This window comes from Siphateles boraxobius, unplaced genomic scaffold (assembly GCF_051911475.1).
Source record: "Siphateles boraxobius isolate OS27281-9 unplaced genomic scaffold, OSU_SipBor_1 47, whole genome shotgun sequence".
Classification (NCBI taxonomy): Eukaryota; Metazoa; Chordata; class Actinopteri; order Cypriniformes; family Leuciscidae; genus Siphateles; species Siphateles boraxobius.
In genome coordinates this window covers 2,924,094-2,939,306 of record NW_027509108.1, presented here as the reverse complement: position 1 = coordinate 2,939,306, position 15,213 = coordinate 2,924,094, and the positions used below count along the sequence as shown (strand labels likewise).

The window sequence follows — 15,213 nt, the reverse complement described above, 5'->3', positions numbered from 1 at the left end:
GTCTGAATGTAGCAGTGACTTTAGTGAGTTGTTTATAGACTTTATTTATTTTCCATTTATTCTGTTTTTTTCTTTAAAGGTAAAGATGAATCATTCCAGACCTGATCGTGACAGACGCAACGCTTATGATGTTGAATTGAGTGATCCTGTGTATGAGAATATAACGGTAAGTGTTTCCTACAAGACTAAACTCTCTTCACTTTTAGCCAAAAGGAATTAAACGCTCAATGTTGACAAAGTATATGGAAATTTAAATAACACACTCCTGTTTTTACTTTTACCTTCATTCGTAAAGACTGCTCAATAATTTTATTGTAATGATTGTAATGATTGTAACCCCGAACTGGAATCGTCTCTGTATGAAAATTTTCCACACAGCAAAATCCCCAGTGTTAAATTTAACCTCCCCAGTGTACATATGTGTCCACACTACAGGGTGTTAAAATGAACACTGAAGCAGTGTTGAAGTTAATGAGATAATTAAGTGATTAATGAAGTGATGATTGAGCATTATTGAAGATACCTGATGTTAATAAACAGAATCATTGAAGGAAAGAGAACTACTGACTTCGAGCCATTACACATTATTGCACGTATTATTACCAGTTTGACTTTATTTCTGTCATACATCTACACACGGTCTTATTTATATATAACAGAAGTTTAGATAGTAATGTTTTATGGAATGTTTCGTTTCACGTCACCGTTATGGTGATCAGTGTCAGTGTTTGCTTTAGTTGCTTTAGTTTTGCTTTAATTACAGTAGCTAATTCCAGTAGTGCTTTACTAATTTGAAGGTTTTTTACAATCACATACATGCTTCATATTGCAGTGCATGATGGGAGCCACCAATCAAAACACATCCATGGCTCACATCATGCATTACAGCATGAATAAATTATGCAGCTGAATTGTCTTGTAATTTTCATTGTTTTTTTCTGTTTGCTTTTATTTTGCTATTGTTTTGTTATGACTTAAGTAGCTTGTTTTGTGATGTTCAGAGTTAATCTGTTTGTCACTAGTTTGTTTATTGTGACCATTGTTGAGATTCATATGCTAATAATCATATGCTGGGTTTTTTGTTGCATTATTTTCCTGTTATCACTGTAAAGCTGCTTTGAAACAACCTGTATTGTAAAAAGCGCTATAAAAATAAAGGGTGACTTGACTTGACACTGAATGATGAACACAAGTACTATTACAATAACTAGTTTTGTTTTCCCCTTTCTCCTTGATCTCATGCTCTCTTCCATTAAGGCTGTTCATCCTTGCACAAACGCTCCTAAAATGAACTTTCCTCTGTATGAGAATGTAACAAATTACGAGAACCTTACCGTAAGTGTCCAGCTCTTCTCATTGTCAGTCAATAGAGATTTGTCTTGTGCTATTACCGTATTGTTCTGAATTTTTATTTATTTAATTAATTTATTTAACAGGGACAATGCACAATATATGTACTGTACCAGATTTAGCTAAAAGCTAATTCCCATCTGCAGTCACTGGGCAGGTGCAAAATAATACAATAAAAAAAATTATATATATATATACCAAATATACCAAACCTCCCAAAACCATAATAAACACAACATCAATAATCCAAATACAGAAATAAACAATCTGTCATTACAAGAATTTTACCATACACACAGTAAAAAACAAACCGACCACATTCAGTGTCTCATAACTCAGTGACTACAAACCTGATTGTCCTTCAACCATATTTTCACACTACCTTTATTTTTTTTTTAATGTACTGCATTCTCTGACACTCAGTGGTAAGGAATTCCACATGCCAGCGGCATTTACTGAAAAGCAGTTATGTCCAAATGTCGTAGACTGAAACTTAACACAACAGTCCCCTCTAGAGGAAGCTCTTGTTAACCTTGAGCCTGATCTGCTTATTGCTATAAGGGGAGGCTGCAGACCTGGAGCCGGTAGATATACGCCTCTGGCAGTTTTACGCCCCTGTTGTTCCTGATGCGTCCAGTAGGGGGAGAAGGATACGGCGAAATCAACGCTGGAAACTAACACATTAATAACCGTCCCGTCTATAGACTTTTACTAATTTTTAGGTATTTGTTCATTTTAATGAACGTTATAGACAGTGGAATTATCTGCACAACATCCAGATGTTCAGTTGGGCTTCTCTCTTCACTCAGCCTACTGAAGACTATTTGTTTTTGTAAATTTAAAAAATATTAATACACATAGTTGGATCAGATGGACAAAGTAATGATATACAGTATGATCTACTGTAGAATGAATTGTTTTTAAACTGTTTTTCTATACAGGAGACTGACTGATATATGTTGTTGTGAATTTATATAAAGTTACATTTAGGTATTAACCATATAGCTCATTACACATACAGTACCGTGTAATCATATGGATCCTCAATGAAATATCTGCTGTACTGTTCACAATTAATCATCATACAGCTACAGTACACTGTCCTACATAGCATTTAATGAAGACAAACACAGTTTAACCCTTTTCTAAAATTCCAAGGGCCATTTAAAAGAAAGAGACAATATTGTTGTTCACAAAAAAGGGTTATTTATTAACAGCATGTATACGATGACTCCTGTAGATGACTCTCCTATGGCTTGCCACTCTTCTCGTTTGCAGAGAGAAAAAAGAGATGGGTGTTTATAGTTTATAAAAGTTTATAGAGAGATATTTTAATTTTCTTAAGTAGCTAAAGCAAACACACACCTTTATGAGATACAAGTTAAAAAGAACTAAAGACAGAATATGATAAAACACACATTAAGTGCACATACATTTTAGTCCAGATCAGTAAGCTATTTTAAGAAAACTGTATAGTATGATATACATTAGAAAATTAGATAATCTCATGAATAAGAAACAACTAAAAAAAATCTACATTTAAACCATATGGGACCAAAGTTTTTAATGTGGGTTTTATCATGCATGACGTATGTATGTATTATATGACAAAATATTTGAGTGAGTGTGCAGTTCAACTCTTTACTCATAAGTCTTTCCATACATACAAATGCATACATACATGCATGCCTGTTATAAATGTGTATTTTGTGTACACATAATAAACTGTAAAAAAAATAAAAAAATAACACATTTCCAATATCGACTCTAATGTTGCTCCAGAAACCATGTGGAGTAGGCTATGTTTAAATGCAAGTAAGCAGGGTCTCAGGAGATGTCATGTCACGCAAGCTAAAGACAGACAGGATAAAAATAAAAATTAAATGAATTTTAAAAGTGAGTGAGACTGAGCGGGTAAAGAGAAGACTATAGGGCAGCTTTTAAACTTATATGTGGTTAGCTAAGTTTGAGCCAGACAGAACATCAACCTGACCGTCAAGACCCATCTTTTGAATTGATATCGAAACGATTGAAGCTAATCGTTTATAAATAATAAATGTTGCATCATTACAATACAATCAACCACAATAACTTAAGCAAATTATTTAAAATACCTCAATTCGTGTCACTTCTAGAAGGTCTGTTATGATATAGGACTAGGCTCATACTAATGTACAGCCTCCCCCTACTGGACGCATCAGGAACAATAGGGGCGTAAAACTGCCAGGGGCGTATATCTACCGGCTCCAGGTCTGCAGCCTCCCCCTACTCGCTTGTTGTTACATACTGTTTGAGATTGTGGTGCTAAGTCATGAATGATTTATATACTATATATATGACAATGTTAGACAATGACAATGTCTATAATATAAGACAATGTTTTTTTTTTTCTTGGAAATACATCTGAAAAAACAGGGTTTGTCTTATATCCAGGGATATAATAATACAATACTACACCCACAACAACAGGGAGCGCTGAATATGTGTAAAATGAGTGTTCCCTCCAGGAATGATAAACACAGCGGAGTCATCAAACTCCCATTTAGCAGCCATGAAATATGTTGTGTCAGAGTGTAATGTTAAAAGATGGCGAGCCAGTCAAAGAAAATATTGCTATGGTCCTAAAGGCGGGCGCTTCGGGGATGTTGGCGGGTGAGTGTGTCTGTGTGTGGCCAAGGGGAGAAATGAGGGGCTTCCCATAACCAGAGCCATCATCCACTGGATATTGCCAAAGAGCTGAACCATACCCACGAGCGAGGCCCCTCATTCCATTTTTTTCTACATAATGACACACTTGCCTGTCGGCTTCTTCGAAGCGTCCCCTTTGATGCGGCGTAATGGAACAAGGACAAGTCTTGCCAAGTGCTTAAACTCCATGTTCAGGGAGAAGCTGCTGTCTTTTTCAGTGCTTTAAAAACAATAATATCCCCTGGATCAGATCAAACACCTGTTTTATGAACTTTAGAAAATTGAAAATATGCAATATGAAAATAATTTCATAAATTATAAATTATTTTTATATGAAAATAAAATTACTTTCTTTATAAAAGACAAGATTTGGCCCTCAAAAAGCCTATTTTCCAAAAGGTACATGTTGAGAAAGGGGGGTCTTATAATCAGGGTCATATTACTTTCAGAAAAATACGGTAGATGTCCTACTCTGTCGTTCTTCTCTCGACACCTGTGCAGAATGACTATGAGTGTGCAGTTTAAACATTTCAAAATGGTTAAAATTGATAAATGGATCTCATTTTTGTCATTTTTTTGTCTCAGACTAACAGGAATATGCTGTAGTGGACGATGGCACACACCAAAACATTACAGTCTTCTTGCGACTGTGTGGGTGGAGCCTGATTGACAGGAGTGTTTTGAAAAGAATCAGGAATATATGACAATTGATATAAGTGGAAATAAAAGGCTTGTGGCCGAAAAAAATTATGTCATCATTGAAATATATTGAGCTTTATGCATTGTGACTTGTTTGATTACACTTGCTTATGCATGGTTAAAGCTATTTCTTTATTAGTTTTTGTTGTCATTTGTGTCACTTAAACATGTTTAAGCTCTGTGTAGGAATACAACTGTTTAAATATTAAATTCACTTTAAATATTTAACATTTTGAATTAATCTTGAATTCAATAAATTACTAGTGTCAATACTAGTACCCATGGATCCTTGCAATGCCAACTTTTAGAACATAATCAAAGTCCATTTCAAGGAAAGATAGTTTATTTCCAGCCCTTTCAGGAGATTTTTTGCTCATGCAAGACCAACTCCTATATGCTTGAAGGGCGAAATATCCTGAAAAACTGTTGGCCAAAGTCACATTTAAATAACATACAGGGTCCTTTTAAAAAAAATTTGCATATTGTGATAAAGTTTCATTATTTTCCATAATGTAATGATAAAAATTAAACTTTCATATATTTTAGATTCATTGCACACCAACTGAAATATTTCAGGTCTTTTATTGTTTTAATACTGATGATTTTGGCATACAGCTCATGAAAACCCAAAATTCCTATCTCAAAAAATTAGCATATCATGAAAAGGGTCTCTAAACAAGCTTTTAACCTAATCATCTGAATCAACTAATTAACTCTAAACACCTGCAAAAGATTCCTGAGGCTTTTAAAAACTCCCAGCCTGTTTCATTACTCAAAACCGCAATCATGGGTAAGACTGGCGACCTGACTGCTGTCCAGAAGGCCATCATTGACACCCTCAAGCAAGAGGGTAAGACAAAGAAATAAATGTCTGAACAAATAGGCCGTTCCCAGAGTGCTGTATCAAGGCACCTCAGTGAGAAGTCTGTGGGAAGGAAAAAGTGTGGCAAAAAACGCTGTACAACGAGAAGAGGTGACCGGACCCTGAGGAAGATTGTGGAGAAGGACCGATTCCAGACCTTGGGGGACCTGCGGAAGCAGTGGACTGAGTCTGGAGTAGAAACATCCAGAGCCACCGTGCACAGGCGTGTGCAGGAAATGGGCTACATGTGCCGCATTCCCCAGGTCAAGCCACTTTTGAACCAGAAACAGCGGCAGAAGCGCCTGACCTGGGCTACAGAGAAGCAGCACTGGACTGTTGCTCAGTGGTCCAAACTACTTTTTTCGGATGAAAGCAAATTTTTCCATCACTGACTGTGGGTACTTGACACTGGACTTCAGGCATTTTGGCATTTCCTTCTCCCCAGTCTTCCTCCAGACTCTGGCACCTTGATTTCCGAATGACATTCAAAATTTGCCTTCATCCGAAAAAAGTACTTTGGACCACTGAGCAACAGTCCAGTGCTGCTTCTCTGTAGCCCAGGTCAGGCGCTTCTGCCGCTGTTTTTATCAGTATTAAAACAATAAAAGACCTGAAATATTTCAGTTGGTGTGCAATGAAACTAAAATATATGAAAAGTTAAAGTTTATCATTACATTATGGAAAATAATTAACTTTATCACAATATGCTAATTTTTTAGAAGGACCTGTAGTTCAAATCTGCATTAAAATTTTACATGATCCATAAAGATACATAAATGTTGTTTCTGATGCTCAAAAAAGGTGTCTATTTCAGGTTTGTCCAGACAATTCACAATAGATCTTTTATTTAGGAGGCAAGACTTCCATTAAGAAAGCTGAGATATTTGGTATGTGAAAAGGCCTCAAGCGTTACTCTGACAGGACTGATTTCCTCTTCCTCTTTTGTGTGACGTCCCTCAGTGTTTCTTCATCGCTTATGCAGGTCACGTGATCACACTGTGATGCTGCTGTCAAAAGTTGATGCATTACTTTTCTCACCTACAAAAGAGGAACAAGTATGTTAACCATGTTTACAGACATGTGATGCATTCAAGAAGGACAAGGCAACTGACAGATTAAAAAAAGTAATATGAATCATGATAAAAACATTCAGATTAATCAATTCTGCTTCATCAACGTGTTTAAAGTTCTTTATTTAACTTCCAGATTCCTATTAATCAGTAAATTGGAGGTTTATCAAATGCACAGTTGGCGATGCTGGCAATGAAATGTGTGTTTTGACGTCACTGCCACTGCAATACCTTCCAGTGTTTTACAAACTAGGATAATTGGTCTACATATGTGACCGATCACGGAAAATAGAGACACAAGTCGGCAGCACAACTTACGAGCAAAATGAGAAAGAACCGTTTTTTTTTTTTTCAAAATTTGTGATTTCCGCTTTTTGCAGAATCTGTTAGTTGAGATCATGAAGTAGACTCTGCATGTTTGAGATAACAGTATTGGTATATTTAAAAGCGTATATTTTGAGGTTGAAATCGTCTTGTTTTCGGAGATTCTAGCCAGCAGTAGGGGCGTGGGGTGTCATTGTCTGTGTGTATTTCCATACTGGATAAGCCGGCTTTTGCCCCCGCCCTCCAAGTGAACCGCATGGCTACTTATTATGCTGAAAAATTCAATGAAGAAGGACGCCGCAAAGATTGTCACAGACGAGCTGAACCGTGGCAGTTACACCGAAAATGTTTTGAAGTACTTCTTAGACAAGCCGCACTGAAATAGCGAAACTGTTGTGCAAAGGGGCCATAGAACCGGCTGTAAAAGCCTGACTCGCTCAGAGAAGGAGGTACCGGTCCTATGGCCCCTTTCGATTCTGATATAGCATAGGTGGTGATGGCGCAGTGATAAGACACATGCCTTTGGTGTGAGAGACCCGGGTTCGAATCCACTGTGAGACACCATTGTGTCCCTGAGCAAGACACTTAACCCCTAGTTGCTCCACAGGCGTGCGACCTCTGACATATATAGCAATTGTAAGTCGCTTTGGATAAAAGTGTCAGCTAAATGAATAAATGTAAATGATATCCCTGGAATCGCTTCCCATGCTTTTAGATGTACAGCTAGGGGCAGAATGGCCTCCGGGTTCCGATCGCTGCACTTCGTGGGCTCGGGAAACTGAACCGGAGGTATGGGCTCGGCATACGCGGCATACGACTCGCTGACAGCGGTGGCTGGCTGTTTCATATGTGACGTCCCGATTGCTTTGAATGGGGAACGTTTTGTGAACAGGGAACAGACTTAATGGACTGGCAACTATCTCCATAGAACTTGAACTGGCACAGAGAATCGAAATAGAGGATGCAGTTAAGACCTTTGCTGCGATGAAGGCCCGCCGTGCGCGCTGAAACGTAAGTTAAGCTTCATTTGCTCTTTAGTCGTTATTTAAGATGCTGAACCTGCTGATGATATAATGTGCTTGTGGACATTTCATTTGTGTGTGTTTTACACACATAAGAAAGTGGTGTAAAGAGATTTGCAACAGCAATTTGAGGAGGTGAAATGTGATTATTTGGAAAAATTCCTGTCATAACTGCTTAAAGAAAAATGCCAGCAGGCATTTTGCCTCCTGCATAAACTTTAATATTGTTGACATTTTGGGCACACGCGCGTTGCGCACTATTTGCGTTATACAGTATGTTGGCCTATGGCTTATTGGTCTTTGTGTGTTGTTGCTGGTTTTGCGTTAAATGTATGGCATATTGGTCTTTGTGTGTTGTTGCTGGTTTTGCGTTAAATGTATGGCATATTGGTCTTTGTGTGTTGTTGCTGGTTTTGCGTTATATGTATATGGCATATTGGTCTTTGTGTGTTGTTGCTGGTATACGTTGCAAATAGAGGGGCAGCACAATTGTTTTTCGCCTAGAGCGGCAGAAGTGCATTCGTCGGTCCTGGGGGTGAGTTTCCATAAACATCAAAGTTTGTCGTTGTGTGTTCATTCTAAGAACACGTACACTTTACTCATGTTTAGTCCTTGTTTAGACCTTCCCATACCTACCTATTGTTATTAGCTAGCTCAGGAAAGAAAAAAAAGCTGTAAAGCACGGGGGGGGGGGGGGGGCTTTACAGGGGGTATGGCTTATCTAAATGAGATGTAAATGAGGAGAGAGAGGTGAGAACTGCACAATCTTTAGAGGCCGTTATCTAACCTTTTAGCTTTTTTGACAGCCTACGTTCAAATTGCCACAACTTCTCCAAATATTATCAGATCTCCATGTGTTACACATCGTTGGAAAGCTTGGAGACTACACTTTCAGAATCTATGAACAACTCAAAATGCCCCAGAACCGACTCGTGTCTCTACTTTCCGTGATCGGTCACATATGCAAATTAAAGTACAGTTATAAAACAATTATTTTCTATGTTTCTTAAGAACAGGTTCCTTGTCATTACTATCTATATGCAACTGATTAAATATAGATATTCCCAAGTTTGAAAACATTATTACATAAGCATCTTTATAGACCGACGTAAAGTTTATCTCGGTTTAACTTTTATGCATATAGACTAATGTTGTTAAAATGTAAAACTCTTTCTCTGCTCGATCTGCACTAGTTGAGGTGTCATAAGCTCATGTGAAAATATAAGGTGTTAATCACGTGTCATTCAGTGTGAAAACACCAATACTGGTTTCAGCCTGATCATTTGTAGTGCTGTCACTGGTCACGGTTGTTGGTGAAACGGGTAAGAGCATGATTTTATAACTGTTCTGTCAAATATCTTAAGTGTGGGGGATTTATGGGAGATTGGTTGGGGCTAGTTGTCACATGGCTGTGTCTCAGTAACTATATGGTTTAAAATCAAAAGTCTAATAGCACAAATGTTTACTCTAGCAGTTGTTTTGTATGTTAGTGACAAACACCTCGATAAAAATCAACTTTGATATTTTAACAACAGATAACTGTCTAATACAGGCTGACTATATAATGAAAGCTGCTGTCAATCAAAAGGTGTCAGGGAAAGGCGTTGGACCGTTTCGTACTCAAGCAGTGCAAAAATGACTGTGGCGCCGCTATAGTCAAGATACAGGGGGTTTATGTTGAGCTAGTGTCTTAATCTGTGTTCTCTGAGCTTCCATAAACTTCTCAGTTGATCAAAGTTGCATAAAGTCTGCTCTGGGCTTGGAACAGATACAGCGCACAAGTCCTCAGTCCACTCTCTCAGAATATCCCACTTTCCCAGTTGCTTTTCTCCATTGTCTCCATGCCAATTACTGCAATAAGACACAGATGTTTATCATATGCACTTGACCTTCTTACTCACTGCTCGTTGAATGAAGGGTGAATACTCGTCCCAGGAGATAACTGTGGAGGGTGAGAATGGCCCATCTAATCGCCAGACACTCTTTCTCAATGGTGCTGTACTTCATCTCTCTCTTCGATATTTTCCAACCGATGTACAGCACCAGGACCAGCACCAGTCTCAGGAAGGTTGCAACTGCAGCTGTCTTACTAATTTTGGGACGTGGGACACATGCCCATGACCCAAGTGGAAGCCCAGATATATTACCTACACACGCCCAATCGTACACTTCTTTGCATTGGCCATCAGGCCGGCCACTGTCCGAGATCTCCCAACAGCACACAGATATGTAATGTGTCGCTGCCAGTCATTACTGTGGATAATACTGTCCTCTAGATAGGCAGCGGCATACACAGAATGCGGCCGGAGAATCCTGTCCATCTGTCCACCTGAACCAACTTTTTTTTTGTTCAGATAAATGATATGGCCGGCTGCACACCACCATGCCCCGCTCTGTCTCATCATGGTTTTTAATAAGTTCGACCAGGCAGGGGCGAAAACACGTCTGCAAATGTTACATCAGTGAGCTGAAAGGGCAAGATGTGATCTGAGGTGGCCTGAGATGTTAATAAAAATAGTTTGTTACATTTATATAGCACTTTTCTCTGCACTCAACCACCACTTGGATGATGCAACGGCAGCCATACTGTGCCAGAACGCCCACAACACATCAGCTTACTGGTGGAGAAGGAGACAGAGTGATGAAGCCAAACTGTATATATGGGGATGATTAGGAGGCCATGATGGACAGAGGCCAATGAGCAAATTGGCCAGGATGCCGGGGTTAGACCCCTACTCTTTTTTCAAAAGACATGGAAATTTAATGATTACAGAGAGTCAGGACCTCGGTTTAATATCTTGTCTGAAGGATGGTGCTTTTTGACAGTGTTACGTCCTACGAATGTCTAGGGGTTTTAATAAACAGAAGATAACAAAATTAAGAGTTTTAAGAGCATTTATCTGGGCCATGCCACAGCACCACAACAACAAGGTTATTTTTTAACACCTTTATTCAAAGGCTCTTAACATATAACAGTTTTCTTAGAAAGTACAACTTAGGAGGGAAACAAAGACTTCAGAAGGGGGCAATACCAAAATAACAAACAAAATTTGATTCTACCTGGGAGTTAAATACTTACTAATTATTCTTACTAACAATATAACAAATAAATAACAGAAATGTACGCTCACTCCCTACCTAATCACAAATCAAGAGAAAACAGGGGATTACAAAATAAAATGGTGCCCACCTCCCTACAGTCACTAAGTAATAAAGAGAAAACAAACAATCAGGGGAATAACAGCTTAAATGGTAAAGCAAAACACAAGGTGACTGTTCAATAGCAAAGTTGTAGACTAGGGCATCTCACAACACTTCCAACAGCCATCTGTGCCAGCTGTCCCAGGGCCAACCAATGAAGAAACTATTGCAGGGTGGCTCGTTTCAGGCCATCGTAAACTAGGAGGTACCTGAACCTCTCGGTTAACCCAGCTCCGGAACAGCTCACGGTCCTCCTACTGCACCAGGACGAGGGCTTGGAAACAGCGTTACTGATCGTCCCTCATTGCCATAAGCGCCTGGGGATGTTCCTGATGGAGTCCTGCAGGCGATTTAACGTCCGCAAATGGGGAACCTGACGAGGATTGCATGACGACAGCGGTGTTTCTTCTTCCTTTCCCGGGTTTCGGAACAGACACAGTGCACAAGTCCTCAGTCCACTCTCTCTCAGAATCTCCCAGTTTCCCAGTGGCTTTTATCCAGTCTCCATTCCAATTACTGCAACAAGACACGGATGTTTGTAATTTTGCACTTGACCTTCTTACTCACTGCTCGTCTCCAGTCTCTCTCTCCCGCTGCAGACTTCACTGAACCACACCACACTAAAGTGCAGGGCGCAAGTGCCCGTGGCCGTGTCCGAATCCACTTTTAATTTAACGATGGGAAAAATGGTTGGCGCCTGGTCTAAATTGGTTGTCACTATTTTCTTAAAGAGTGATGGGTGTGTATTGGGCTTTACATGCAATAAACCAATCAGAGTCTCATCTTCCATTCCCTTTAAATGCCAGTTGTGCTCGTGCCATGGCGGATTCGCTATTTACATGACGGAATTTGATAGTGGAAAGACTGAACGCAAACAGATCTGCTCGTGCGCGAGGTTAAAGCTCAGACCATCTACGGGACAAGCCGGATTCATTCCACCATATCTTTATGTATACAATAATAATATTTTACATTGTAATCCTTTTATTTTTAATATTTGGCATGTTTGTGTGCTGCTGTATGTCTCTGTGTGTTTAATAAGCAGAGTGTACGCGCGTTGTGGACCCACCTATAGGCTCACATTACTAACGGCGCGTTAGTAATAACAAATAACAAATAACAATAAATAACAAAAAATATTTTACCATATATATATTATTCTATATATTCACATAGAAAACAGCTGTTTTACATTGAAATAATATTTCACAATATTACTGGGTTTGTTTTGTATTTTTAATCAAATAAATACAGTATTGGTGAGCATAAGTGACTTCTTTTAAAAACATTAAAAATCTTACAGACCCCAAACTTTTGAACGACAGTATATATATATATATATATATATATATATATATATATATTGTAAATTTTGTAAAAATATATACAAACACCAAGTTTGTTGTGCCTTGTAGGCATATATGTATAGCAGGCAGCCTATAAATCGTTAAAAATTAACACTTCAATAACACTACACTAGAAAAAAATATATGGATTATCATATGTTACTTCAAACGTTTCTATTCGTTATGAAATGAGATGAGTAAAAACATGAAGCCTAATGTTTGGCGTGTTTTGCATTTCAAACGCACAACGCGACTGACTGACCCAAACTCAGCGCATGCAGAGAACGTTTACTGAAGCAATCGAGCCGCTCCAAACTATGAAACATTATTGTTACATTATACATCTACGTTTGAGCAGATTTCCACAAACACAGTATTTAACAGTAAGCACAGGTATAAACATTAAAATATTCACCATATTAGCATAAACACTCTTTTCATAACATTTTAGTCTGGCACCAGTTTAACTAGTAGCTACAATGTAAAGTTTATGCAACAATAAAACACACTTACTATTACGTGTCTTACCTTAAAAATTGTTCTCATAATCAAATCGTGTTTTTCTGAGGTAAATCCAAGGTTAACAGCACAGCACAAACAGTCTTCCAAACTCATGAAAAACAGAGAAATACTGAAGTCGCTGATTCTTTGTTTAGAGGTGATGAGGTTCTTCACGTGGATAATTTGCATGTGAACAGATCGTGCGCGTGTGATCACATTAGAGTTAATGAGCTCGGGCTGGAGAAACTGTACATTTACGTTTACATTTATTCATTTAGCTGACGCTTTTATCCAAAGCGACTTACAATTGCTATATTGTCAGAGGTCGCACGGCTCTGGAGCAACTAGGGGTTAAGTGTCTTGCTCAGGGACACATTGGTGTCTCACAGTGGATTCAAACCCGGGTCTCTCACACCAAAGGCATGTGTCTTATCTATTGCGCCATCACCACCCCAACTGTACATGCCGTTGCTTTCATACGGATTTCTTAAAACGAGAATATTTGTTTTTTACTGTATATGATTTATATCATTAAAAATGGAGACTTCAAACTTTGTAAAGAAATTACTTTCATGTGTGGGTGACAAGTATTGGCTGAGTTACAGATCATTTTCTGTCACGTTTCAGAATGAACTTCACATTGAGAGAGAAGACAGAACGCGCATCATGTTTTTTTTCTTTATTTTATGAAAAACACAACTTTTTGTTTTTATTATTAGTGTACACAAATAAAAGAGGACATTTAACAGTTTTTAATGATGTATAACACTTGACTAGTTATTTGAGTCTCATTTGCACTGATAAGAAAAAAAGCGAGACAATCGCGCCGGCGCGATATCCGACCCCAGGGGGTTAACATAATGGCTATGTTTATGTAACTGGCACTTAAAGTTAAAAAATAAGCCAATGTACATTTGTTGTAGGTGTTGATAGTGACATCACTCAGAATGGCTCGTCCTCTTCCTCTGATCGTCCTTCTCATGATTCACGGTTAGTCAATGCAACACTTCAGAAACACTCAAGATAAATTGGATACTGATTTTTTTATGCACATGCTGGTGTTAAATTGTTCAAACAATTCTGTGTTTCAGGGGTTTCTAGTGATGATTGGGGTGTGAGTTACAGTCCTTCACACATCTGTGCACTAAAGGACTCAACAGTGATAATGAGATGCACTTATAAATACCCTACTGGACATCAGATCGAGAAAGTGTTCTGGACAAAAGGCCCAATAATAAGGGGTGTTGAGCTTCTAGATCTGTCTAAGGACACTGAATACAGTCAGAGGCTTCAGTATCTGGGAGATAAACAGCAGAACTGCACCATCAGACTGAGTCATGTGACCCTGAAGGATTCACACAAGTACTATTTCAGATTCATCACTGATAAAGACAAATGGCTTGGTGAACCAGGAGTGAATCTTACTGTCACAGGTGAGTTTGATGAGGTTTATCTCTTCTTCTGTGCATTATGTTGAATAATAATCAGTGTATGTCAGCAGCACTAGATATAATGTGTGTGTTGTGTTCAGATCTTCAGGTGGAGTCTCCTGAGAGAGTGACAGAGGGAGATTCAGTCAGTCTGACATGTAAAAGCAGCTGCGCTCTGACTGACAGAGCAACATTCATCTGGTACAGAAACTCACAGCCATTAACTGAGAGAAGAGACAGAAACAATGAACTCCTGCTGCAGTCAGTCAGAAGAGAGGATTCAGGCAGATATCGCTGTGCTGTAGACGGACACACTCACATCTCTCCTGATGTTCAGCTCAATGTCACGTGTGAGTACAGATTCATTTTTCTTTTTAAAATTAGGAGATAATGTTTGAATTGGATAAATAAGGTTTTTATTTTTTGTCCTTTTTAGACGCACCTAGAAACGTCTCAGTGTTGATGCGTGGATCTGGTGTAATAGTGGAGGGAGATTCAGTGACTCTGAAGTGCATCAGTGACTCAAACCCTCCTGCTCTGAACTTCAGCTGGTTTAAGGAGAATGAAACCTCAGCTGTTGGATCTGGACAGAGTTTCAGTGCACTACAGAGTGGACGCTTCTACTGTCAGGCTCACAATCAACATGGATCTCAGAGATCAGACGCTGTAACTGTCACTGTTAAAGGTAGAGCAGCTCATATACTTATTACTCTTTCTAAA

The 15,213-nt window shown here is 38.7% G+C and overlaps 2 protein-coding genes across 2 annotated transcripts in view; one reads left to right on the top strand and one right to left on the bottom strand.

Moving 5' to 3' along the window:
* Positions 1-15,213, bottom strand: part of LOC143710510 (B-cell receptor CD22-like) — a 773,497-nt gene that overhangs the window by 381,824 nt on the left and 376,460 nt on the right. The gene's annotated exons all lie outside the window — the stretch shown is intronic.
* Positions 86-15,180, top strand: LOC143710494 (B-cell receptor CD22-like; the record flags this gene model as incomplete). Its single annotated transcript, XM_077201438.1, has 5 exons — positions 86-166; positions 13,987-14,053; positions 14,155-14,496; positions 14,595-14,843; positions 14,930-15,180. Coding segments are annotated over exons 1-5 (990 nt in total), but the record flags the coding sequence as incomplete, so codon positions are not given.